Genomic DNA, 20,196 nt, shown 5'->3' on the forward strand with positions numbered 1-20,196 from the left:
ATCTAGCTGTTCATCTCTAAGCACATCTTGTTATAACACCCGACAGTGATGTTCAGTAGACACAATTCTGTTGGCAGATCTGAGTGTTAAATATAATACATTCAATCAACATATTGAGTTAAATTGTGAGGCAGTCCAAGTGTAAGGCAGACCAAATAGCTAATATTTATCAGCTCCAGACTTTTCAGGCTCATGACGACAACTATGTGACTAGAGAGTCAGCAGTTCTCTCAGTGATCTATTGAGAAAAGCAGCTAAGACTCTGGTCGGCACATGACGACAACTATGTTATTGAGAAAAGCAGCTAAGACTCTGGTCGGCACATGACGACAACTATGTTATTGAGAAAAGCAGCTAAGACTCTGGTCGGCACTTGACGACAACTATGTTATTGAGAAAAGCAGCTAAGACTCTAGTCGGCACATGACGACAACTATGTTATTGAGAAAAGCAGCTAAGACTCTGGTCGGCACTTGACGACAACTATGTTATTGAGAAAAGCAGCTAAGACTCTAGTCGGCACATAACGACAACTATGTTATTGAGAAAAGCAGCTAAGACTCTGGTCGGCACATAACGACAACTATGTTATTGAGAAAAGCAGCTAAGACTCTGGTCGGCACATGACGACAACTATGTTATTGAGAAAAGCAGCTAAGACTTTGGTCGGCACATGACGACAACTATGTTATTGAGAAAAGCAGCTAAGACTCTGGTCGGCACATGACGACAACTATGTTATTGAGAAAAGCAGCTAAGACTCTGGTCGGCACATGACGACAACTATGTTATTGAGAAAAGCAGCTAAGACTCTGGTCGGCACATGATGACAACTATGTTATTGAGAAAAGCAGCTAAGACTCTGGTCGGCACATGATGACAACTATGTTATTGAGAAAAGCAGCTAAGACTCTGGTCGTCATATGACGACAACTATGTTATTGAGAAAAGCAGCTAAGACTGTGGTCGGCACACAATGACAACTATGTTATTGAGAAAAGCTGCTAATACTAGTCGGCACATGACGACAACTATGTGACTAGAGAGTTAACAGCTTCTCTCAGTGTTCTATTAAGAGAAGCCGCTGAGACTCTGCTAGTCCTCACACGGAATTTAGTGTATATTTTTTCGCCGTAAGGTTTTTTAATTGTTTTTATCTATTCTGTTTGTCTATCATTAACAAAAATCATTTTTTTATATTTGGTGATCCTGACTACTACATACACACTTATTTCTTTGTTGTTTCATTTGTGTGTGGTTATCGATCCCATCATTTATTTTGTTGTGTCCTCATTCTTTGTTGTTGACTCTAGCCAGCATGTAGAGAGTCAGCCACTTCTTCGAATAGAACCTCAGGAGAATCTTCTGAGACTCTGGTTGGCACATGACTGAGTTTACAGCCTGCATTTGAGACTCTAGTTGGCAGGTTACTGCAACTAATGCTACTAAATTCTCATCTACTTGTCCAAATGGAATATTGAGAGAGGCGGCTAAGAATTTAGTCAGCTTGTGACTGCAACCATGCAGATTGCTTACTTGTGACCATGTGACGACTGCTGGAACCAGCAAGCCGAATCCTATCGGTGTATACAATTTGGAGCTCTAGAATTGGCAAGCTTCAGGGCTTGCCAAAAATTTCATCAGGGTTGGACAACCCCTTTAAATGTTTGCAGTCGTTTTTATGAGCAGAAACAACCACAAACTAGACAATGAATAGCACAGCTAAGAACAACAATTAATGAAACTTGCCCACATTAAGATATTAACTGTTTAAAATAGGTTTAAAATGTTTTTGTCTGTTTGTAAAGGGAAATTAGCATCAATAATTCAGATTCATTTACAAACCTTGAACATTAAATTTTACTGTGCTGGTGCAATTAACTCTGAAACTCCTGAAGTACACTTATCACTCAGAAAAACATAATAAAAAGGCGCAGGAGATTTTTTTTTTTAGTTTGTCTGTCCTTGCTTTGTACGACAACACCAACTAACCTAAGTTTCATTTGTATACTTATTTTTAATACATGTATTCACGAGATAAATGTATGATCAATGGAGATCCAACTTTTGGACTCCAACTGAACCTGAAAATAGAGGCCGCATGTTTTCTGTGTAAATGGAAAGGTTATTCGCTTGTGTGGCCAACACTTTGTTCACTGTCTACGGGAGCTGTGGTCATGCATGTATATGCAGTACCATTCCCATAGACCCATAGAAGTGAATTCAGTGGTCATACATGTAAATTAGCACTCCATTAACTCTAGAGACACAGAGCCCATGTTCTTGGTATCTGTGGGAGTGCTACTGATCATACATTTTTCACTTGTCCCCTTAATTTGAATATTATCCACAATGACATTTAGTACCTGTTACAGTGGGTTCCAATTCTTTTTTAGAGACTCTATTGGTGAATTAGGCTATGATCACACGTTGCATTTTTACAGCATTTTTTTATGCAAATTTTCTGCTGCGTTTTACAGTACCAGCGAAGTCTGAGAGTTCAGAAATCTCATGCACACATATTGTTTCTTTTCCTGACTGTTTTGTCAAAGAGCTGCGTTTTTGCAAACTGCAGCATGTCACTTCTTGCAACGTTTTTGCAGCTTTTTTCACCCATAGAAAGCAATGGGTAGTGCAAAAACACTGCGCAAAACGCAGGTATCAGGTTTTGCTGCGTTTTTGGTGCCAAAACCTGCTGAAGTTGAATCAGGTCATTTTTTTTCTATACTAAACTTTATCAGCATGCACAAGAGACAAATGAACACTGACAAAAGCGCAGTAAAAAAATGCTGCAAAAACTCAGCAAAACCTGCTTTTTTGATGTTGGTTCTTTACTGAGCATAGCCTTAGAGTCTCTCGTCAAAGATATTTTTAAATAGCATAAATTACAAAGTGTCTTTGTAAAATCAAAGGAAAAGGGGCTCAAAATGCTTAGTATACAGCAGGTCTGGAACACCTTATCAGGGATTTTACATTTGATACGTATGTAGTACAAATGCAGACAAAACCTTATTATTGAGCTACTCATGTTACATACACTAGCCCATAGTGTACATGGTACTATTCATTAATGGTGACTGTATGTTTTTATGATTTCCAGGAACTCTGCAGTCTGGAAGAACATTTCTATGTCTCCCTGAAGAGTTTTTTCTTACAAATAGCTATGTAATAAAAAATGCAAGGAATGTAGTGGGTTTACACTAACCAGTAGTTTCTGACCTGTGTATTGATTTAAGAGGGACTTAATTTTGGCTATTTCATTTACAGCTCAGCCTAAATAATAAGCAATTGACACAAATGTTGAAGTCAAAAACTGCCCCAGTAGAGGAAGAAAAAGAAGACCCTCTGGTATACTATGCCAAACATACTGCACAGATTGAGGTAAGAATGTTACTCCGTAATACCCAGATGTGAGACAGTTATCTATGATAAGGCCCCATTCACATGTCCGAATTTTATCATACAGTAGATGGATGTGACACCGATGGCATGCTGTCTATTACATCTCAGACCCATTCATAGATGTCTGTGAGATTAGTCCACAAATCGGAACAAACTTTAGACAAGCGTCTATTTTTTTAATGCAGCCATAGAATACCATGGGAATGTGTTCTAGCCATGAAAACACAGATAGAACATGTACATGAAACACGGTTGAATAGGGCCGAATATCAATTATGGCCCGGAAGTTGGTTTGAAATCGTATAAACACAATGAAGAAGAATTACGAAAGCTGATCAATTTTTAGATAATGAAAACAGATTAGACAGTCTAAAAATGCACCACCATATTTATCAACAGCATGAGATACTTTCATAAATTTGGTGATCTAAGTTTGTCCCACAAATGGTCACCAGAATTTTGCCTCATTTTACAAATACACTGTGTTCCAAATTATTATGCAAATAATACTTTCTCAGATTTTCCCAAATTACCTATATGAATTGCAGTCATTGTAATTTTCCAGTCAAATAACTATTAGAGTACAATTGAAAGGTGTTTGTACAAACTGCCTATGATAACAGTATATTTTTTAAAAAATAACACTCAAACTGCACGTTCCAAATTATTATGCACAGCAGAGTTTTCAACCTTTTCATTTTAATAAAGAACAAAAAAATGGTCATTTTTGAAATCATAAGCATTAGCAGGTTATTACAAACTGAAATCTAACAGTTTTCAACTCAAAACTTTATTCTAGGTGATGTTACATTTGCACATAGGACCCCTTGTTCGAAAGGAGCTTCTGAACTCTCTCGTCCATTGAATTTGTCAGGTTTTGGATGGTTTCTGCTTCAATTGTTTTGCATGAGGACAGAATACCCTCCCAGAGCTGTTGTTTAGATGTGAACTGCCTCCCGCCATCATAGACACTCCCTTTGATGATGCTCCAGAGGTTCTCAATGGGGTTGAGGTCAGGGGAGCATGGGGGCCACACCATAAGTTTGTCCCCTTTTATGCCCATAGCAGCCAGAGATGCAGATGTGCTATGTGCAGCATGAGACGGGGCATTATCATGCATGAAAATGATCTTGCTGCGGAATGCACGGTTCTTCTTCTTGAACCATGGAAGGAAGTGCTGTTTGAGAAGCTCAACATACATTATGGAGTTCATCTTTACCCCTTCAGGGATCCTAAAAGGGCCGACAATCTCTCTCCCCATGATTCCAGCCCAAAACATTACTCCACCTCCTCCTTGTTAGCGCCATAGCCGTGTTTGCATGGGGTGTCCATCAACCAGCCATCCTCCACTCCATCCATCTGGACCATCGAGATCATTTCATGCATGATAATGCCCCGTCTCATGCTGCACATAACACATCTGCATCTCTCGCTGCTATGGGCATAAAAGGGGACAAACTTATGGTCTGGCCCCCATGCTCCCCTGACCTCAACCCCATTGAGAACCTCTGGAGCATCATCACAAGGAGCGTCTATGATGGCGGGAGGCAGTTCACATCTAAGCAACAGCTCTGGGAGGGTATTCTGTCCTCATGCAAAACAATTGAAGCAGAAACCATCCAAAACCTGACAAATTCAATGGATGAGAGAGTTCAGAAGCTCCTTTCAAACAAGGGGTCCTATGTGCAAATGTAATATCACCTAGAATAAAGTTTTGAGTTGAAAACTGTTTGATTTCAGTTTGTAATAACCTGCTAATGCTTATAATTTCAAAAATGACCATTTTTTTGTTCTTTATTAAAATGAAAAGGTTGAAAACTCTGCTGTGCATAATAATTTGGAACCTGCATTTTGAGTGCAGTTTGAGTTTTTTATTTTTTTAAAAATATACTGTTATCATAGGCAGTTTGTACAAAAACCTTTCAATTGTACTCTAATAGTTATTTGACTGGAAAATTACAATGACTGCAATTCATATAGGTAATTTGGGAAAATCTGAGAAAATATTATTTGCATAATAATTTGGAACACAGTGTAGGCCAATTAAATGAGCGGCTGAGAGAGAGAGCATAATACAGTAAGGTGAAGTGACAGGAGACTATTTCAGTTAATGTGAACTTGCCTCTTAATGGAATTTAATACATCGACATTTCCCTTAAGGGAATCTGTCACCCCCTGGCACTTATCTGACCTCTACTATGGGCATACAGGTGACAGAAATGTGAATCTCTACTTACCTGTATGGCCCATATTAGAGGACTTGTTGCAGTGAAATGTCTTTTTATTCTTTCAAGTTTCTGACGCTTGCAGGCCCGGGGATGGAAAGAAATCCCACCTCATGTGTGAATTATAATTCCGCCCCCCCCCCCTGCACATCAGTACACTGCGCTGCCAGGGCCTGCAGTCACGTGAGCGATCACCATGGTGGTGAGCTCACCGGGGCTGATCAGCTGATCTTCAGCTGATGAACCCCAGTGACCTCCTGCAGCAGCATGTACACTGACGGGAGTGATTTTACACCCCTGTCAGTGTACATTGCTGTCTTCTACAGCAGTGACATCAGTGATTGCTGATGTCACTGCTGTAGAAGTGACATGGATCTTCAAGGGACAATCGTTAGCAGTAATCGTGGACTGCGTCGCGACGGCGGACAGGTGAGGGATATGGTTGTTTTGTTTTTTTACTTTTTTTTCAGAAGATTGAAGACTTCGTGGACAGAGTACAATAAAAAAAAAAGTGAAATCATGTGCTTTTCATTAAAATACTTTATTCTGGCCGTGTCTTTTATTGAAAAGGCTGGGATAACTTTACTACTCAGTTAGTAATAGGGGCGTCTTATAGGCGCCCTCCATTACTAACCTGCGCTTCACGTCAGCCTTGTATTGGCGGCTGACGTGAAGCCCAGGTTAGTAATGGTGGGCCCCTATAACCAACCCCATTACCCCACTTGCCATCGCTACAGGGCAGTGGGAAGAGCGGAGGCTAAGCGCCAGATTTGGTGCATTTTATGGATGCGCCATTTCTGGGACTGCTGAGGGGTGATATTAATAGCCACGGAGGGGGCTAGTATTCATGGCCCCTTCCCTGGCTATTAATATCTGCCCACCACTGTAAGTTTAGCCTTTTCCGGTTAGATTTTATAGGGGGACCCCACGTCAATTTTTTATGGGGTCCCCCTGTAATCTAGCCAGTAAAGGCTAATCAAACAGCTGTGGGATGATATTAATAGCCAGTGAACATTGTTGGCTTTTGGCCCCTTCCCCGGCTACTAATATCAGCCCCCCAGTGGTCGGCTTTCCCTCTGCTGGTTATAAAAATGATGCAGGAGCCCGCAACTTTTTTTTTTTTTAATTTTAGGCTCTGTGCCCATGATCCGGACGTAGCAGCACTTTGGACGCATATTTTTTCCTGCGTCTAAAATGTTGCATTCCATTGAACGCAGGTAAATCCACATGTGTTCACTGAACCATGCATATTTACCGCATTCAATACATTCTAGTGGTCAAATTTATGTTGCGGAGACTAGCAACTCCACAAGAGAATTTGACATGCTGTGGTCCTGAAAGACGCGCCACATGTCAGTGTCCACGGGTGATTTGCAGTCTCTGATGCACGCATAGTGGACATGGGATTTCTTGAGATGCCATCCAATATGCTTTAACATCTGGACACTGCAGGTTTGACACTGTATAAACACGCAGCGTCAAACTTGCAGCGGCTCCTGATCATGGCTACGTACCCAAACTCACCTGCAGCATGTCAATTTCTGTAGCAGAGACTAGCGACTCCGCAAGACAATTTGACATGCTGCGGTCCTGAAAGACACGCCGCATGTCAGTGTCCGCGGGTGATCCTCAGCCTCTGATGCACGCATAGTGGACATGGGATTTCTAGAGATCCCATCCAATATGCTGTAACATCTGGACGCTGTGGATTTGACGCTGCATAAGCAAGCAGTGTCAAACCTGCAGCGGCTCCTGACCGTGGCCACGTACCCAAACTCACCAGCAGCATGTCAATTTCTGTAGCGGACATGCTAGTCTCCGCTGCAGATTTTGACCGATTGACGTGTCATTATATGCGGTGTATTCACATTTACAGACAACAAAAGTGCGGCATTAGAACACAGCATTTTGGATGCAGCAAAAATACACTGCGTCCAAAGCGCTGCTGAGTTCTGCTCCTGGGGACGTAGCGGCTAATGAAACAGCTGTGAGCTGTTAATAATGGCCAGGGATCATTTTAATGGCACCTTCCTAGGCTAAAAGTAGCTGCTCACAGCTGCCCCAGACATTACATAAAGGGAAATGCTAATGAAGATTGGGTGAATGGGATTAGCTGACACCTAGCTCTTTTGTTTGGTGATGACAAGGTGTCAATCAGACCCTTTCATCACCATACCTAAGTAAAGTAAAGAGTTAAATAAACACATAGACACAGAGCAAACACTTTATTTGAAATACAACATACACATTCTTTAATCATTTAAATTTACCAATATACTCACCCCAGTTCTAACGGTAATCCAGGGGTTTAAGCAATGTCCCACCAAATAACTTTATTTAGCTCCAAAAGCCTTCATTGATGTACAAAAACGCTTCAAAAAACGCAGCAAAAACATGTCAAAATCGCGACAAAACTGCACGTTTTTTCAGCCGCGTTTTTCCTGCCAAGGAGATGCAGAAATGCTCAGGAAATTTCTGCTTCAAATCCTAAACGTGCGCACATAGCCCATATTTGCTTTTTTCCTCACCCTGCTTCCCTCTCCTCCCCCTTCCCTCTCCATCGCATACAATGGGCTGGTCCACATGACATCACAGGATGCTGGCCGTCTGCCTATCTTGAGCAAGATTTGATTTGAGCTGGTCTTTTCTTAATGGATAGCGAGTTTAGGAGGCGGAGGAGAGAAATAAGTGGCTGATTAATGTGGAAGAAAGCAGATATCTCTGAAGATACTGTATATATTAAAGTTTGTTACAGTCACCTATTTCTGCAAAGTTTGTTGAAAATTCAGTCCCCATTTAAACATTTCTAAAGCTTTATGAAAAGAAAAACAAATAACATTTCCATATTTAGCAAGCATAAATATTACAAAAAGCTTAAGATACATTTTGGAGAAACATTTTACACCAATTCTATCTTGGTTTTCTTTGCACCAATGTTTTTTGAGACCAATTCTTATTTTCTATGTAATAAATGTGTCAAAAACGTAGACACAGGCTAGCCGTGGCCACTATCAAGCAGAAACAAAGCATAAGTGTCGAGCTTGTCGAATTTAGGCACTAATTTAGGCGCACTTCAATTTTTAAAGTACTGCAAAAAATTCTTATGCAGTTTATGATTAGAATCTGGTGTAAATGAAATAGTAAATATAACTTTATCAATGTATTTTGCTTTCCTGTTGTCAGATATAATTTTCCACAATACATTTTGTTATGAAGAAAGTTTCAGCAGTGTAAAAAGTGAAAGTAATAGATTGTATAAATCTTGAGAAAGATGCAGCTTCAGTTTTGCCTCAGGCGGCTATATGCTTCACTCCATTAGCGTACACTTTTATTTTCCGCATTGCAAGAATACTTTTGCGTGGTGCCTCATGAATTATGTGTGTTTGTTGTCGACAGATTGTACGTTCAGACCGAAGCATGGAACAAATTGTGTTTCCTGTTCCAAATATCTGCAAGTTCCTCACAGAAGAGACAAAACACCGAGTATTCACTACCACAGAGCAGGATGAGCAGAGCAGCAAAGTTAGCGACTTCTTTGACCAGTCATCTTTCCTTCATAATGAGATGGAGTGGCAGAAGAAACTACGAAGTATGGCTTCCTCAGATAAGCTTTTAATATAGATTGTCATAGGAAATGAGCAGTTGGGTGGTTTCAGCACTTGTTATAGTCCTAAAACCACATGCATACGTCTCAAGATGTCGTTTTCTATAAAAACAGATGATAATAGGCCAACTGACATTTGTACACACCGTGCTGGCATTACCACTATCCTTTAGTTGGAGCAGTTCTAAAAGCAAAGTCAGCAGCATTTTTTGGGCTAAATACAAAAACCATTAAAAGTCCGTCTGAGCCAATTTTCACATATTCTGGTACTAATAAATGACAAAACATGCCAAAATAATGCAATTTTTAGAATGTAGGTTTGAAAAAAAAAGCTTTTTATTTTGCAATATTTTGGATATAGACTACCGTGCTAGAAACATACAAATGCCTGTGATGGGCTAGCACATGCAACAATCACAGGACTAATTGGTAGAAATGAGTGAATAAAATATATGAATAAATATATAAATGAATATACTGGATATAAATAAATGAAATATAGATATATACAGTACAGACCAAAAGTTTGGACACACCTCATTTAAAGATTTTTCTGTATTTTCATGACTATGAAAATTGTACATTCACACTGAAGGCATCAAAACTATGAATTAACACATGTGGAATTATATACTTAACAAAAAAGTGTGAAACAACTAAATATATATTATATATATATTATATTCTAGGTTCTTCAAAGTAGCCACCTTTTGCTTTGATGACTGCTTTGCACACTCTTGGCATTCTCTTGATGAGCTTCAAGAGGTAGTCACCGGAAATGGTTTTCACTTCACAGGTGTGCCCTGTCAGGTTTAATAAGTGGGGATTTCTTGCCTTATAAATGGGGTTGGGACCATCAGTTGTGTTGTGCAGAAGTCCAGTGGATACACAGCTGATAGTCCTACTGAATAGACTGTTACAATTTGTATTATGGTAAGAAAAAAGCAGCTAAGTAAAGAAAAACGAGTGGCCATCATTACTTTAAGAAATGAAGGTCAGTCAGTCCGAAAAATTGGGCAAACTTTGAAAGTGTCCCCAAGTGCAGTTGCAAAAACCATCAAGCACTACAGAGAAACTGGCTCACATAAGGACCGCCCCAGGAAAGGAAGACCAAGAGTCACCTCTGCTTCTGAGGATAAGTTTATCCGAGTCACCAGCCTCAGAAATCACAGGTTAACAGCAGCTCAGATTAGAGACCAGGTCAATGCCACACAGAGTTCTAGCAGCAGACACATCTCTACAACAACTGTTAAGAGGAGACTTTGTGCAGCAGGCCTTCATGGTAAAATAGCTGCTAGGAAACCACTGCTAAGGACAGGCAACAAGCAGAAGAGACTTGTTTGGGCTAAAGAACACAAGGAATGGACATTAGACCAGTGGAAATCTGTGCTTTTATCTGATGAGTCCAAATTTTAGATCTTTGGTTCCAACCACCGTGTCTTTGTGTGACGCAGAAAAGGTGAACGGATGGACTCTACATGCCTGGTTCCCACCGTGAAGCATGGAGGAGGAGGTGTGATGGTGTGGGGGTGCTTTGCTGGTGACACTGTTGGGGATTTATTAAAAATTGAAGGCATACTGAACCAGCATGGCTACCACAGCATCTTGCAGCGGCATGCTATTCCATCAGGTTTGCGTTTAGTTGGACCATCATTTATTTTTCAACAGGACACCTCCAGGCTGTGTAAGGGCTATTTGACCAAGAAGGAGAGTGATGGGGTGCTGCTCCAGGTGACCTGGCCTCCACATACACCAGACCTGAACCCAATCGAGATGATTTGGGGTGCGCTGGACCGCAGAGTGGCAAAAGGGCCAACAAGTGCTACTAAGCATTTCTGGGAACTCCTTCAAGATTGTTGGAAGACCATTTCCGGTGACTACCTCTTGAAGCTCATCAAGAGAATGCCAAGAGTGTGCAAAGCAGTCATCAAAGCAAAAGGTGGCTACTTTGAAGAACCTAGAATATAAGACATATTTTCAGTTGTTTCACACTTTTTTGTTAAGTATATAATTCCACATGTGTTAATTCATAGTTTTGATGCTTTCAGTGTGAATGTACAATTTTCATAGTCATGAAAATACAGAAAAATCTTGGTGTGTCCAAACTTTTGGTCTGTACTGTATATATATAAGAAAAGTACACTGATTTCATAAAATAGATAATAGAAGGATACCTTTGATGACATACATAGCAATACATTAATTACATAATCATGATTAAAAGATGTATACAATCATATATTTAATAATGAGAACATACTATAACCTACATATGTATCCATTGTATTAATCATTCACATATACCTATATAAATAAAAAGCACACATAAATAACATAAAGAATATGATTACACATATACAGTACAGACCAAAAGTTTGGACAAACCTTCTCATTTAAAGATTTTTCTGTATTTTCATGACTTTGACAATTGTACATTCACACTGAAGGCATCAAAACTATGAATTAACACATGTGGAATTATATACTTAACAAAAAAGTGTGAAACAACTGAAAATATGTCTTATGTTCTAGGTTCTTCAAAGTAGCCACCTTTTGCTTTGATGACTGCTTTGCACACTCTTGGCATTCTCTTGATGAGGTTCAAGAGGTAGTCACTGGAAATGGACTTACAGCAATCTTGAAGGAGTTCCCAGAGATGCTTAGCACTTGTTGGCCCTTTTGCCTTCACTCTGCGTTCCAGCTCACCCCAAACCATCTCGATTGGGTTCAGGTCTGGTGACTGTGGATGCCAGGTCATCTGGAGTAGCACCCCATCACTCTCTTTCTTGGTCAAATAGGCGTTACACAGCCTGGAGGTGTGTTTGGGGTCATTGTCCTGTTGAAAAGTAAATGATGGTCCAACTAAACGCAAACCGGATGGAATAGCATGCCGCTGCAAGATGCTGTGGTAGCCATGCTGGTTCAGTATGCCTTCAATTTTGAATAAATCTCCAACAGTGTCACCAGCAAAGCACCCCACACCATCACACCTCCTCCTCCATGCTTCACGGTGGGAACCAGGCATGTAGAGTCCTTCCGTTCACCTTTTCTGCATCGCACAAATACACGGCAGTTGGAACCAAAGATCTAAAATTTGGACTCATCATACCAAAGCACAGATTTACACTGGTCTAATGTCCATTCCTTGTGTTCTTTAGCCCAAACAAGTCTCTTCTGCTTGTTGCCTGTCCTTAGCAGTGGTTTCCTAGCAGCTATTTTACCATGAAGGCCTGCTGCACAAAGTCTCCTCTTAACATTTGTTGAAGAGATGTGTCTGCTGCTAGAACTCCTCTGTGTGGCATTGACCTGGTCTCTAATCTGAGCTGCAGTTAACCTGCGATTTCTGAGGCTGGTGACTCGGATAAACTTATCCTCAGAAGCAGAGGTGACTCTTGGTCTTCCTTTCCTGGGGCGGTCCTCATGTGAGCCAGTTTCTTTGTAGCGCTTGATGGTTTTTGCAACTGCACTTGGGGACACTTTCAAAGTTTGCCCAATTTTTCGGACTGACTGACCTTCATCTCTTAAAGTAATGATGGCCACTCGTTTTTCTTTACTTAGCTGCTTTTTTCTTGCCATAATACAAATTCTAACAGTCTATTCAGTAGGACTATTAGCTGTGTATCCACCAGACTTCTGCACAACACAACTGATGGTCTCAACCCCATTTATAAGGCAAGAAATCCCACTTATTAAACCTGACAGGGCTCACCTGTGAAGTGAAAACCATTTCCGGTGACTGCCTCTTGAAGCTCATCAAGAGAATGCCAAGAGTGTGCAAAGCAGTCATCAAAGCAAAAGGTGGCTACTTTGAAGAACCTAGAATATAAGACATATTTTCAGTTGTTTCACACTTTTTTGTTAAGTATATAATTCCACATGTGTTAATTCATAGTTTTGATGCCTTCAGTGTGAATGTACAATTTTCATAGTCAAGAAATACAGAAAAATCTTTAAATGAGAAGGTGTGTCCAAACTTTTGGTCTGTACTGTATATAAAATAATGTATTTTATATATATAGAAAATAGCGGTGCAGCAGAGGCAAGCTACAAATATTCGTGGGTGCAGAGCCCTACAGGCATAACCAAACCTCAGTAATAGTCCATGAAGAGAAAGGCAGCACTTCAGTCTTCAAATAAGCTGTGTTTTTTTGACACATAGTCGTAGTGGCAGTGCTAACGTTTTGTTCCTATTGAGGAACTTAGTCAAGCAGACTTACAAGTTGTACAATATAAGTGATTGATTATTTCATCCATAAAAAAGATAACTAAATATATTAATAAATATTATATATGTTTTTTTAAAAAACTAACATTAAAATAGAGTAATTAATAAAAAGGTGAGTGTGTGACTAGCTAAAGTGCAAATACTGTGTGTAATCAGTTTATTAACAAATAAATGATAGATCAATAAAAAATATTTACTGGTAAATAAAATAAAATGTGAATACATATTTGTCAGAGAAAATCTGTATGTATAAAGAAAAAATCATATATATCCTATAAGTAATAAAAATGAAATAAACTATATAAAACATTTCTCTATATATATTATGTGCATTATGTGAATATGTCAACACATATGGATGCATAAAATGTGCATAATGACATTAAGTGTCTGTATACATGCTCCTTAATGATAACAATATTATTTTTAAAGAAAATATATATATTTTAAATTTTAAATATCTTATACCAATATATAAGTACAGCATATAAATACAAACATATAAATACAATACAAGTGGAAGAGGTATCAAAATAAATCCAAAATAGTGATAGTAATATCAAAATAAGTCCATAACAGTACACGCATGTCCATACGGCCTTTCTAAATATATACTAGGATCCAAGATCCAATCGATAAGATCTCTTTCTTAATAGTGAAATACCGAATACAAGCCGAATACGAGCCACTCGAATAAATAATAGATGCTTTAATATAATAGAATATTGAAAAGAAAAGACAATAGATAAAAGGTTAGTTTATATCCGAAACCTAAACATGTATCCTTAATCCCTTCGAGAGTAGCATGCAATCATTCTACCCCTATAAATAGACATAATTCAAAAAATACAATGACTAAAATGACACAATAATAAAAGCTATCTAAAAATAAAATTAGATATGTTACTCTAAGAAGCACTAGCATATGTATAATAAAAACAACACTGGTCAAATATGTTAGCAGCAGATGGGCAGGGCAAAGGGGTATCAAATCATAAGAATTATTATAGAAATTATAAAAATGGTGCAAAGCTCATGATTTGATTAAAGGGATTGTCCACTACTTATTATCCCCTTCCCAATGTATTCCCCCAGGGCCCATAAGTGTCTTTGTAATTTCCTTCTGTTGCAGGTTCTGCCTGTGAGTGGCGCTATCGCTGGCCTCTCACAAGCATCACATGACCCCAGCTGCAGCCGGCTCTGACATCCGCTGACTTCACAACAAGTCCAGGCTGCAGCCGAGGGTCCCTCTTCTGCGTTCTACCGGTGGATTCTGGGTTGTGGGCGGGGTTACCCCGCGTGTCACACCCAGCATCTCTCTCCCTCTCCCCATTCATTGGGAAAACACATGGTGGATGCTGGGTGTTACGTGCGGGGTCACCTAGCCCACAACCCAGCAGCCACTGCGGGGACCCCAGCGCTGATTCATGCCTCACTTGTCATAACGTCGGCGCAGGATCACGTAATGCCTGTGAGCGGCCACCGATAGCGCCACTCACAGGTAGAACCTGCAACAGAAGGTATTTACAAATATACTTATGGGCCCCGGGGGGATACATTGGGGGCATAATAAAAAGTTGTGGCCAACTTCTTTAAGGCCTATTGGTTGGACTGTGTTGAGGGTCCAAATCCATTTATGCTCACATCGTGAGAGTCTCTTGTTCACATTGCCACCACGTGATCCTGATAAAAGTAGTAATATAGTGGATGGAGCGGGGGTCGCACATTACACCACTGTTCCCATAGAAGTGGATGGAGTGGTATCACTGGAAGCATAGCTAGGGTTTTGGTTTGGGATGGTGAAACTTCTGAGTGGGCCCCTAACCGGGTAACCCTGATTACAACTACGGTGGTGCACCCTAATAGTACATGTAAGAGAACCTCAACAGATGACCGTGCTGTTACTAAAAATATAAAACACTCCATATAGTATAATGCACTCCCCATTGGCCTGCATATAGTATAATGCACTCCCCATCGGCCTCCATATAGTATAATGCACTCCCCATCGACCTCCATATAGTATAATGCACTCTCCATGGGCCTGCATACAGTATAATGCACTCCCTATCGGCCTCCATATAGTATAATGCACTCCCTATCCGCTTCCATATAGTAGTATAATGCACTACCCATCGGCCTCCATATAATATAATGCACTCCCCATCGGCCTCCATATAGTATAATGCACTCCCCATAGGCCACTATATAGCATAATGCACTTCTAATAGGCCTCCATATAGTATAATGCACTCCCCATAGGCCTCCATATAGTATAATGCACTCCCCATCGGACTCCATATAGTATAATGCACTCCCCATAGGTCTCCATACAATATAATGCACTCCCCATTGGCCTCCACACAATATAATGCACTCCCCATTGGCTTCCATACAGTATAATGCACAGCCCATAGGCCTACATTATACTATAATGCACTCCCTATCGGCCTCCATATAGTATAATGCACTCCCCATGGGCCTCCATATAGTATAATGCACACCCCATAGGCCTCCATATAGTATAATGCACTCCCCATGGGCCTCCATATAGTATAATGCACAGCCCATAGTCCTCCATATAGTATAATACACAGCTCATAGTCCTCCATATAGTATAATGCACTCCCCATGGGCCTCCATATAGTATAATGCACACCCCATAGGCCTCCATATAGTATAATGCACACCCCATAGGCCTCCATATAGTATAATGCACAGCCCATAGTCCTCCATATAGTATAATGCACAGTCCATAGTCCTCCATATAGTATAATGCACAGTCCATAGTCCTCCATATAGTATAATGCACAGTCCATAGTCCTCCATATAGTATAATGCACAGCCCATAGGCCTCCATATAGTATAATGCACTCCTCCTTGCTCCCCTGCTGCTCCGATCTCTGTAGCAAGCACCCACACATCTCAGCACAGTGGACTCCATGTAGTGACGTCATCGCGCCCGCTGTCAGTGTCTGCGTTAGTGACATCATATGCAGAGGGGGATTGATGGGAACATCACGCTCCCTCACTCATTATTGCTTTCAACTGTATTGGCAACCAGTCAATACAGTTGAATTTGTAAAGACGGGCGGGGGGGCCTGGAGCTGGGCTCTCACCTGGCTCACGGGCACCACATCGGCCGCTTGGCAGTGCAGGGAGTTCATGTCTCCCTGCTCTGCCACATACTTTAACTGCATCAGCTGGGTGTCACACATTACACCACTGCTCCCATAGAAGTGGACGGAGTGGGGTTATATCTTACATACATTAGATACTGCATATCTAATCCTATCATGTGATACACTACACTTAGCCCTGTATCTAATCCCAGCTTGTTACTCTAAGTGTATCTAATCGCGCACGTGATACACTCCTCGTATCTAACCCCAGCTTATACACAGAGCAGTACCATCTTACAGAATCGGTGCTGCCATCCTCGGTGACACTGTACTTGTCAATATCACTGGCAGTCACCAACAAGATGGCTCCATACTGTGATCCTGTACTTCATCCTCTCTTATCCTGTCACAAACACCCAGAAGGAGCGGAGGGATGTCACACACATGTGAGCAGATCCAGCCCACATTTACTGCAGGCGTAATGTGACCTAGTTATACACTACGTCTTTATAGCAAATTTCAACTGCTGCTCCCTCTAGCATTTAAAAGTGGAAATACCAAATCTTTTTAAATTATTTTTCATATTTTACTTCATTAAAACAAATGCTAATATTTTTTATAAAATTAAAACATTAAGGCTGCCTGCCCACGTTGCGTATTACAAGCGTATATGCTGTGGAATTTCCGCAGCGTAAACACTTGTAAAACGCATGTATATCCGCACCCCATGGTCCCCAATGGCATTCCGCAATGGCAATGCCCATGCTGCGGATTTTTCCGCAGCGTATATGCTGCGGTCAAAAATCCGCAGCATGTTCATTAATTTTGCGTTTCTGCATGCGGATGGTACCCAAGTCTGGAGGAGAGGAGACTCTCATCCGGACCTGGGTACCAAAGAACCTGTAAAAAAAATAATAAAATAAAGTTTATACTTATCTTCTGATGTCTTCCCTGGTGTTTTCCCGCCGTCGCGAGGTGTGTGAAGGACCTGCCACGTCATTGAGTCATGTGACCCATCACATGACTCAATGACGTCACCGAAGGTCCTGCACACAACAGCGTGAGCCGCTCAAGACTCCGGACGGGGCAGAGAATGCATCGGAAGGTGAGTATAAACTTTATTTTTTACCATTCTGATTCTTATTTTTTAACTGTTACTTGGTCACACTATATAAATCCATGCCGGTTGCATGGATTTATATAGTGTGAACAAGTTGTCAAGCACTTTTCCAAGTGATGCTTAAATCACTTGGAGAAGTGCTTGATAACCCACATGTGGAAATGCATGCAAAGACGCCGCAAAGACGCCTCACAAACGCTTCTACCTGGCGGGAAAACCGCATGTAAAATCCGCATGTGATTTTCCCGCCAGGGAGAAGCGTAAAAAATATGCTTCAGTTCCGCAACGTGGGCACATAGCCTAATACTTTCATTTTTTTCAATTGTTGAAAAAAATGTTTTTTGATGGCATCTTCCCTTTAACTTAAGTTCTGAGTGATGACAATCCTATCACAGATGGTAATGATAACACTAATACAGATAGCAATGACAATAGTATAATGGCTCAGATTGCAGAGTTAAAAGGAGTAAATTACATCCAGTTAGAGTCCATTTCTGTATCAAATACTTTATCATGAAGTGACACAAAGTGCAGGGAATAGCGGCACTAATGACGTTTAGTCAATGCTGTAGAAATTCCTTGCAGTATTGTGCAGTTATGTGGTGCGGTTAGCGTGTCCTTAATTAGGTCTCTAAAGTGGTACATTGCAGCTGCAGTGCAGGGTTCAGAGGGATAGCAGCCTGAGGAGCGTGGAGATGCAGGAGCGTCCTCCTGTCGTTCGCAGCTGCTGTCCTGGTGTGCAGAGCGATCCAGCCGGAAGTGATGCTAGCGCGTGCGGTGGTGCTAGCGTGTAACGTAACCAGAGGAGACTGTTTTTCAACAGGTGAAAACATTGCTTTAAAAAGACACCAGTTAAAAAATAAATAAATTGCCAGGGAGTGCACAGTGAAGCTTGCAAACGATCATTTAGTATTGTGCATTTACGTAATCAACAGCTCATATTGTTTTTGCCTCTTGTGTGTTTTTTTTTAGGTATGCCTTTAATATATTGGTTTTCACGTAGAATGACACTTTGGGGAACCATTTCTTTCAATCTGGCAGTTTTTATCAACCTAATAATAGCCTTTTTCTACCCCTATGTAGAGGGCACTTCTATGGGTAAGATATGTATGCGTATGTATATATATATATGTTTATATATAAAACTCAATAATGCATTTTTTAAGACAAACTTTTTCTGTTTCACAACAGTATGCATATGCAGCAAGGGGTAAAGAAACCGCTGTGGTGTGCTACGCTGTGAAAGACGCACCCCTACACTATTTGCATAGCAGCTTCATTCACTTTGTATAAGGACAGCCATGCTGCACAAGTAGGGCTGGGAGTTCCTTTCAAGGGAACCGTTCACATTTAAAATGTACACCAGTCTATATGCAGCAATGATTGACACACTTCTTTATAGAAGTGTGATAACAGAGAAAGCTGTCAATCACTAATTAGGATCGCCCCTAGACTGAAAACCCCACAATAAGAGATTTAAATGAATATAACACAAAATTTACTGACTCTTTTCTCACTAAACTATACATCAATCTGCTCAGCTCCTCCTGCTCTATAACATTCTGCCTGGGGATTAGGCTATATTTAAGGCATTGTCCTATAAACATCAGATATAACCTGTCAAAAGGATAGGTGTTAAATATGTGATCTCTGGGCATCTGGCTGCCAAGACCCCCTTGATCACTAAGCTCAAAGTCCCCTCTATGAAAGAAGCGGTAACAAGCATGTGTTACTACCACTCCCGTGAATGGAGCAGCAATCGGCCGCTCACTCTTTCCTCACTTACACCAATGACTTTGTAATCCCTGTTGTCATAATCAGTCCTAGATAGAGAACAAATGTACCGTATATTCCGGCGTATAAGACGACCTGGTGTATAAGACGACCCCCCTACTTTCCTGTTAAAATATCGAGTTTAGGATATATTCACCGTATAAGACTACCCCTTTTCCAACGCATACCAAACACCGGTAAAAATTAAAAAAAAAACAGATTTGAATTTAACATGGTCCTTTTTTAATTTAAATTCTTATGACATGCAGGTATATAGCAGGAAAACTGTCACTCATAAACATATTAAAATAGGGGGGACCCCACGTCATTTTTTGGGGGGGTCCCCCATTCTAATAGCTAGTAAAGGCTAGGTATTCAGCTGGGGGCTGATATTAGTAGCCTGGGAAGCTCCGTGGGTATTACCCCCTTCCCAGACTTCAAACATCTGCCCCAGCCGTCTGCTTAACCTCCGCTAGAGACTATAATGATGGTGGATCCCACGCCAATTTTCTTTTTAAAAAATCCTTTATTTTAACACTAAATGACAATTGAGGGGTTAATAAAGATGCAGTCCCTAAATTATTAATTTTGTAATTAATTTTTCCCAAAAATGTTGACGTGGGGCTTCGCCATATTTTTGTGTCCAGCCAGGTACAGCAGGCAGGAACGGGCTGCACCAGCTGCCTATTTGTACCTGGCCGGACACAACAATATAGGGAAGCCCT

At 40.7% G+C, this 20,196-nt stretch overlaps 1 protein-coding gene across 1 annotated transcript in view; it reads left to right on the forward strand.

Moving 5' to 3' along the window:
- The window catches only part of ITPR3 (inositol 1,4,5-trisphosphate receptor type 3), a 373,063-nt gene that overhangs the window by 276,934 nt on the left and 75,933 nt on the right, over positions 1 to 20,196 (forward strand). The window contains exons 47-49 of the mRNA XM_073666508.1: positions 3,268 to 3,381; positions 9,024 to 9,216; positions 18,671 to 18,796. Coding sequence (XP_073522609.1) covers positions 3,268 to 3,381; positions 9,024 to 9,216; positions 18,671 to 18,796 — 433 coding nt within the window. The remainder of the gene's footprint in view (positions 1 to 3,267; positions 3,382 to 9,023; positions 9,217 to 18,670; positions 18,797 to 20,196) is intronic.

The sequence above is a fragment of the Phyllobates terribilis genome, unplaced genomic scaffold (genome assembly GCF_046119375.1).
Source record: "Phyllobates terribilis strain yellow unplaced genomic scaffold, ASM4611937v1 Scaffold_2__4_contigs__length_985480577, whole genome shotgun sequence".
Taxonomy (NCBI): domain Eukaryota; kingdom Metazoa; phylum Chordata; class Amphibia; order Anura; family Dendrobatidae; genus Phyllobates; species Phyllobates terribilis.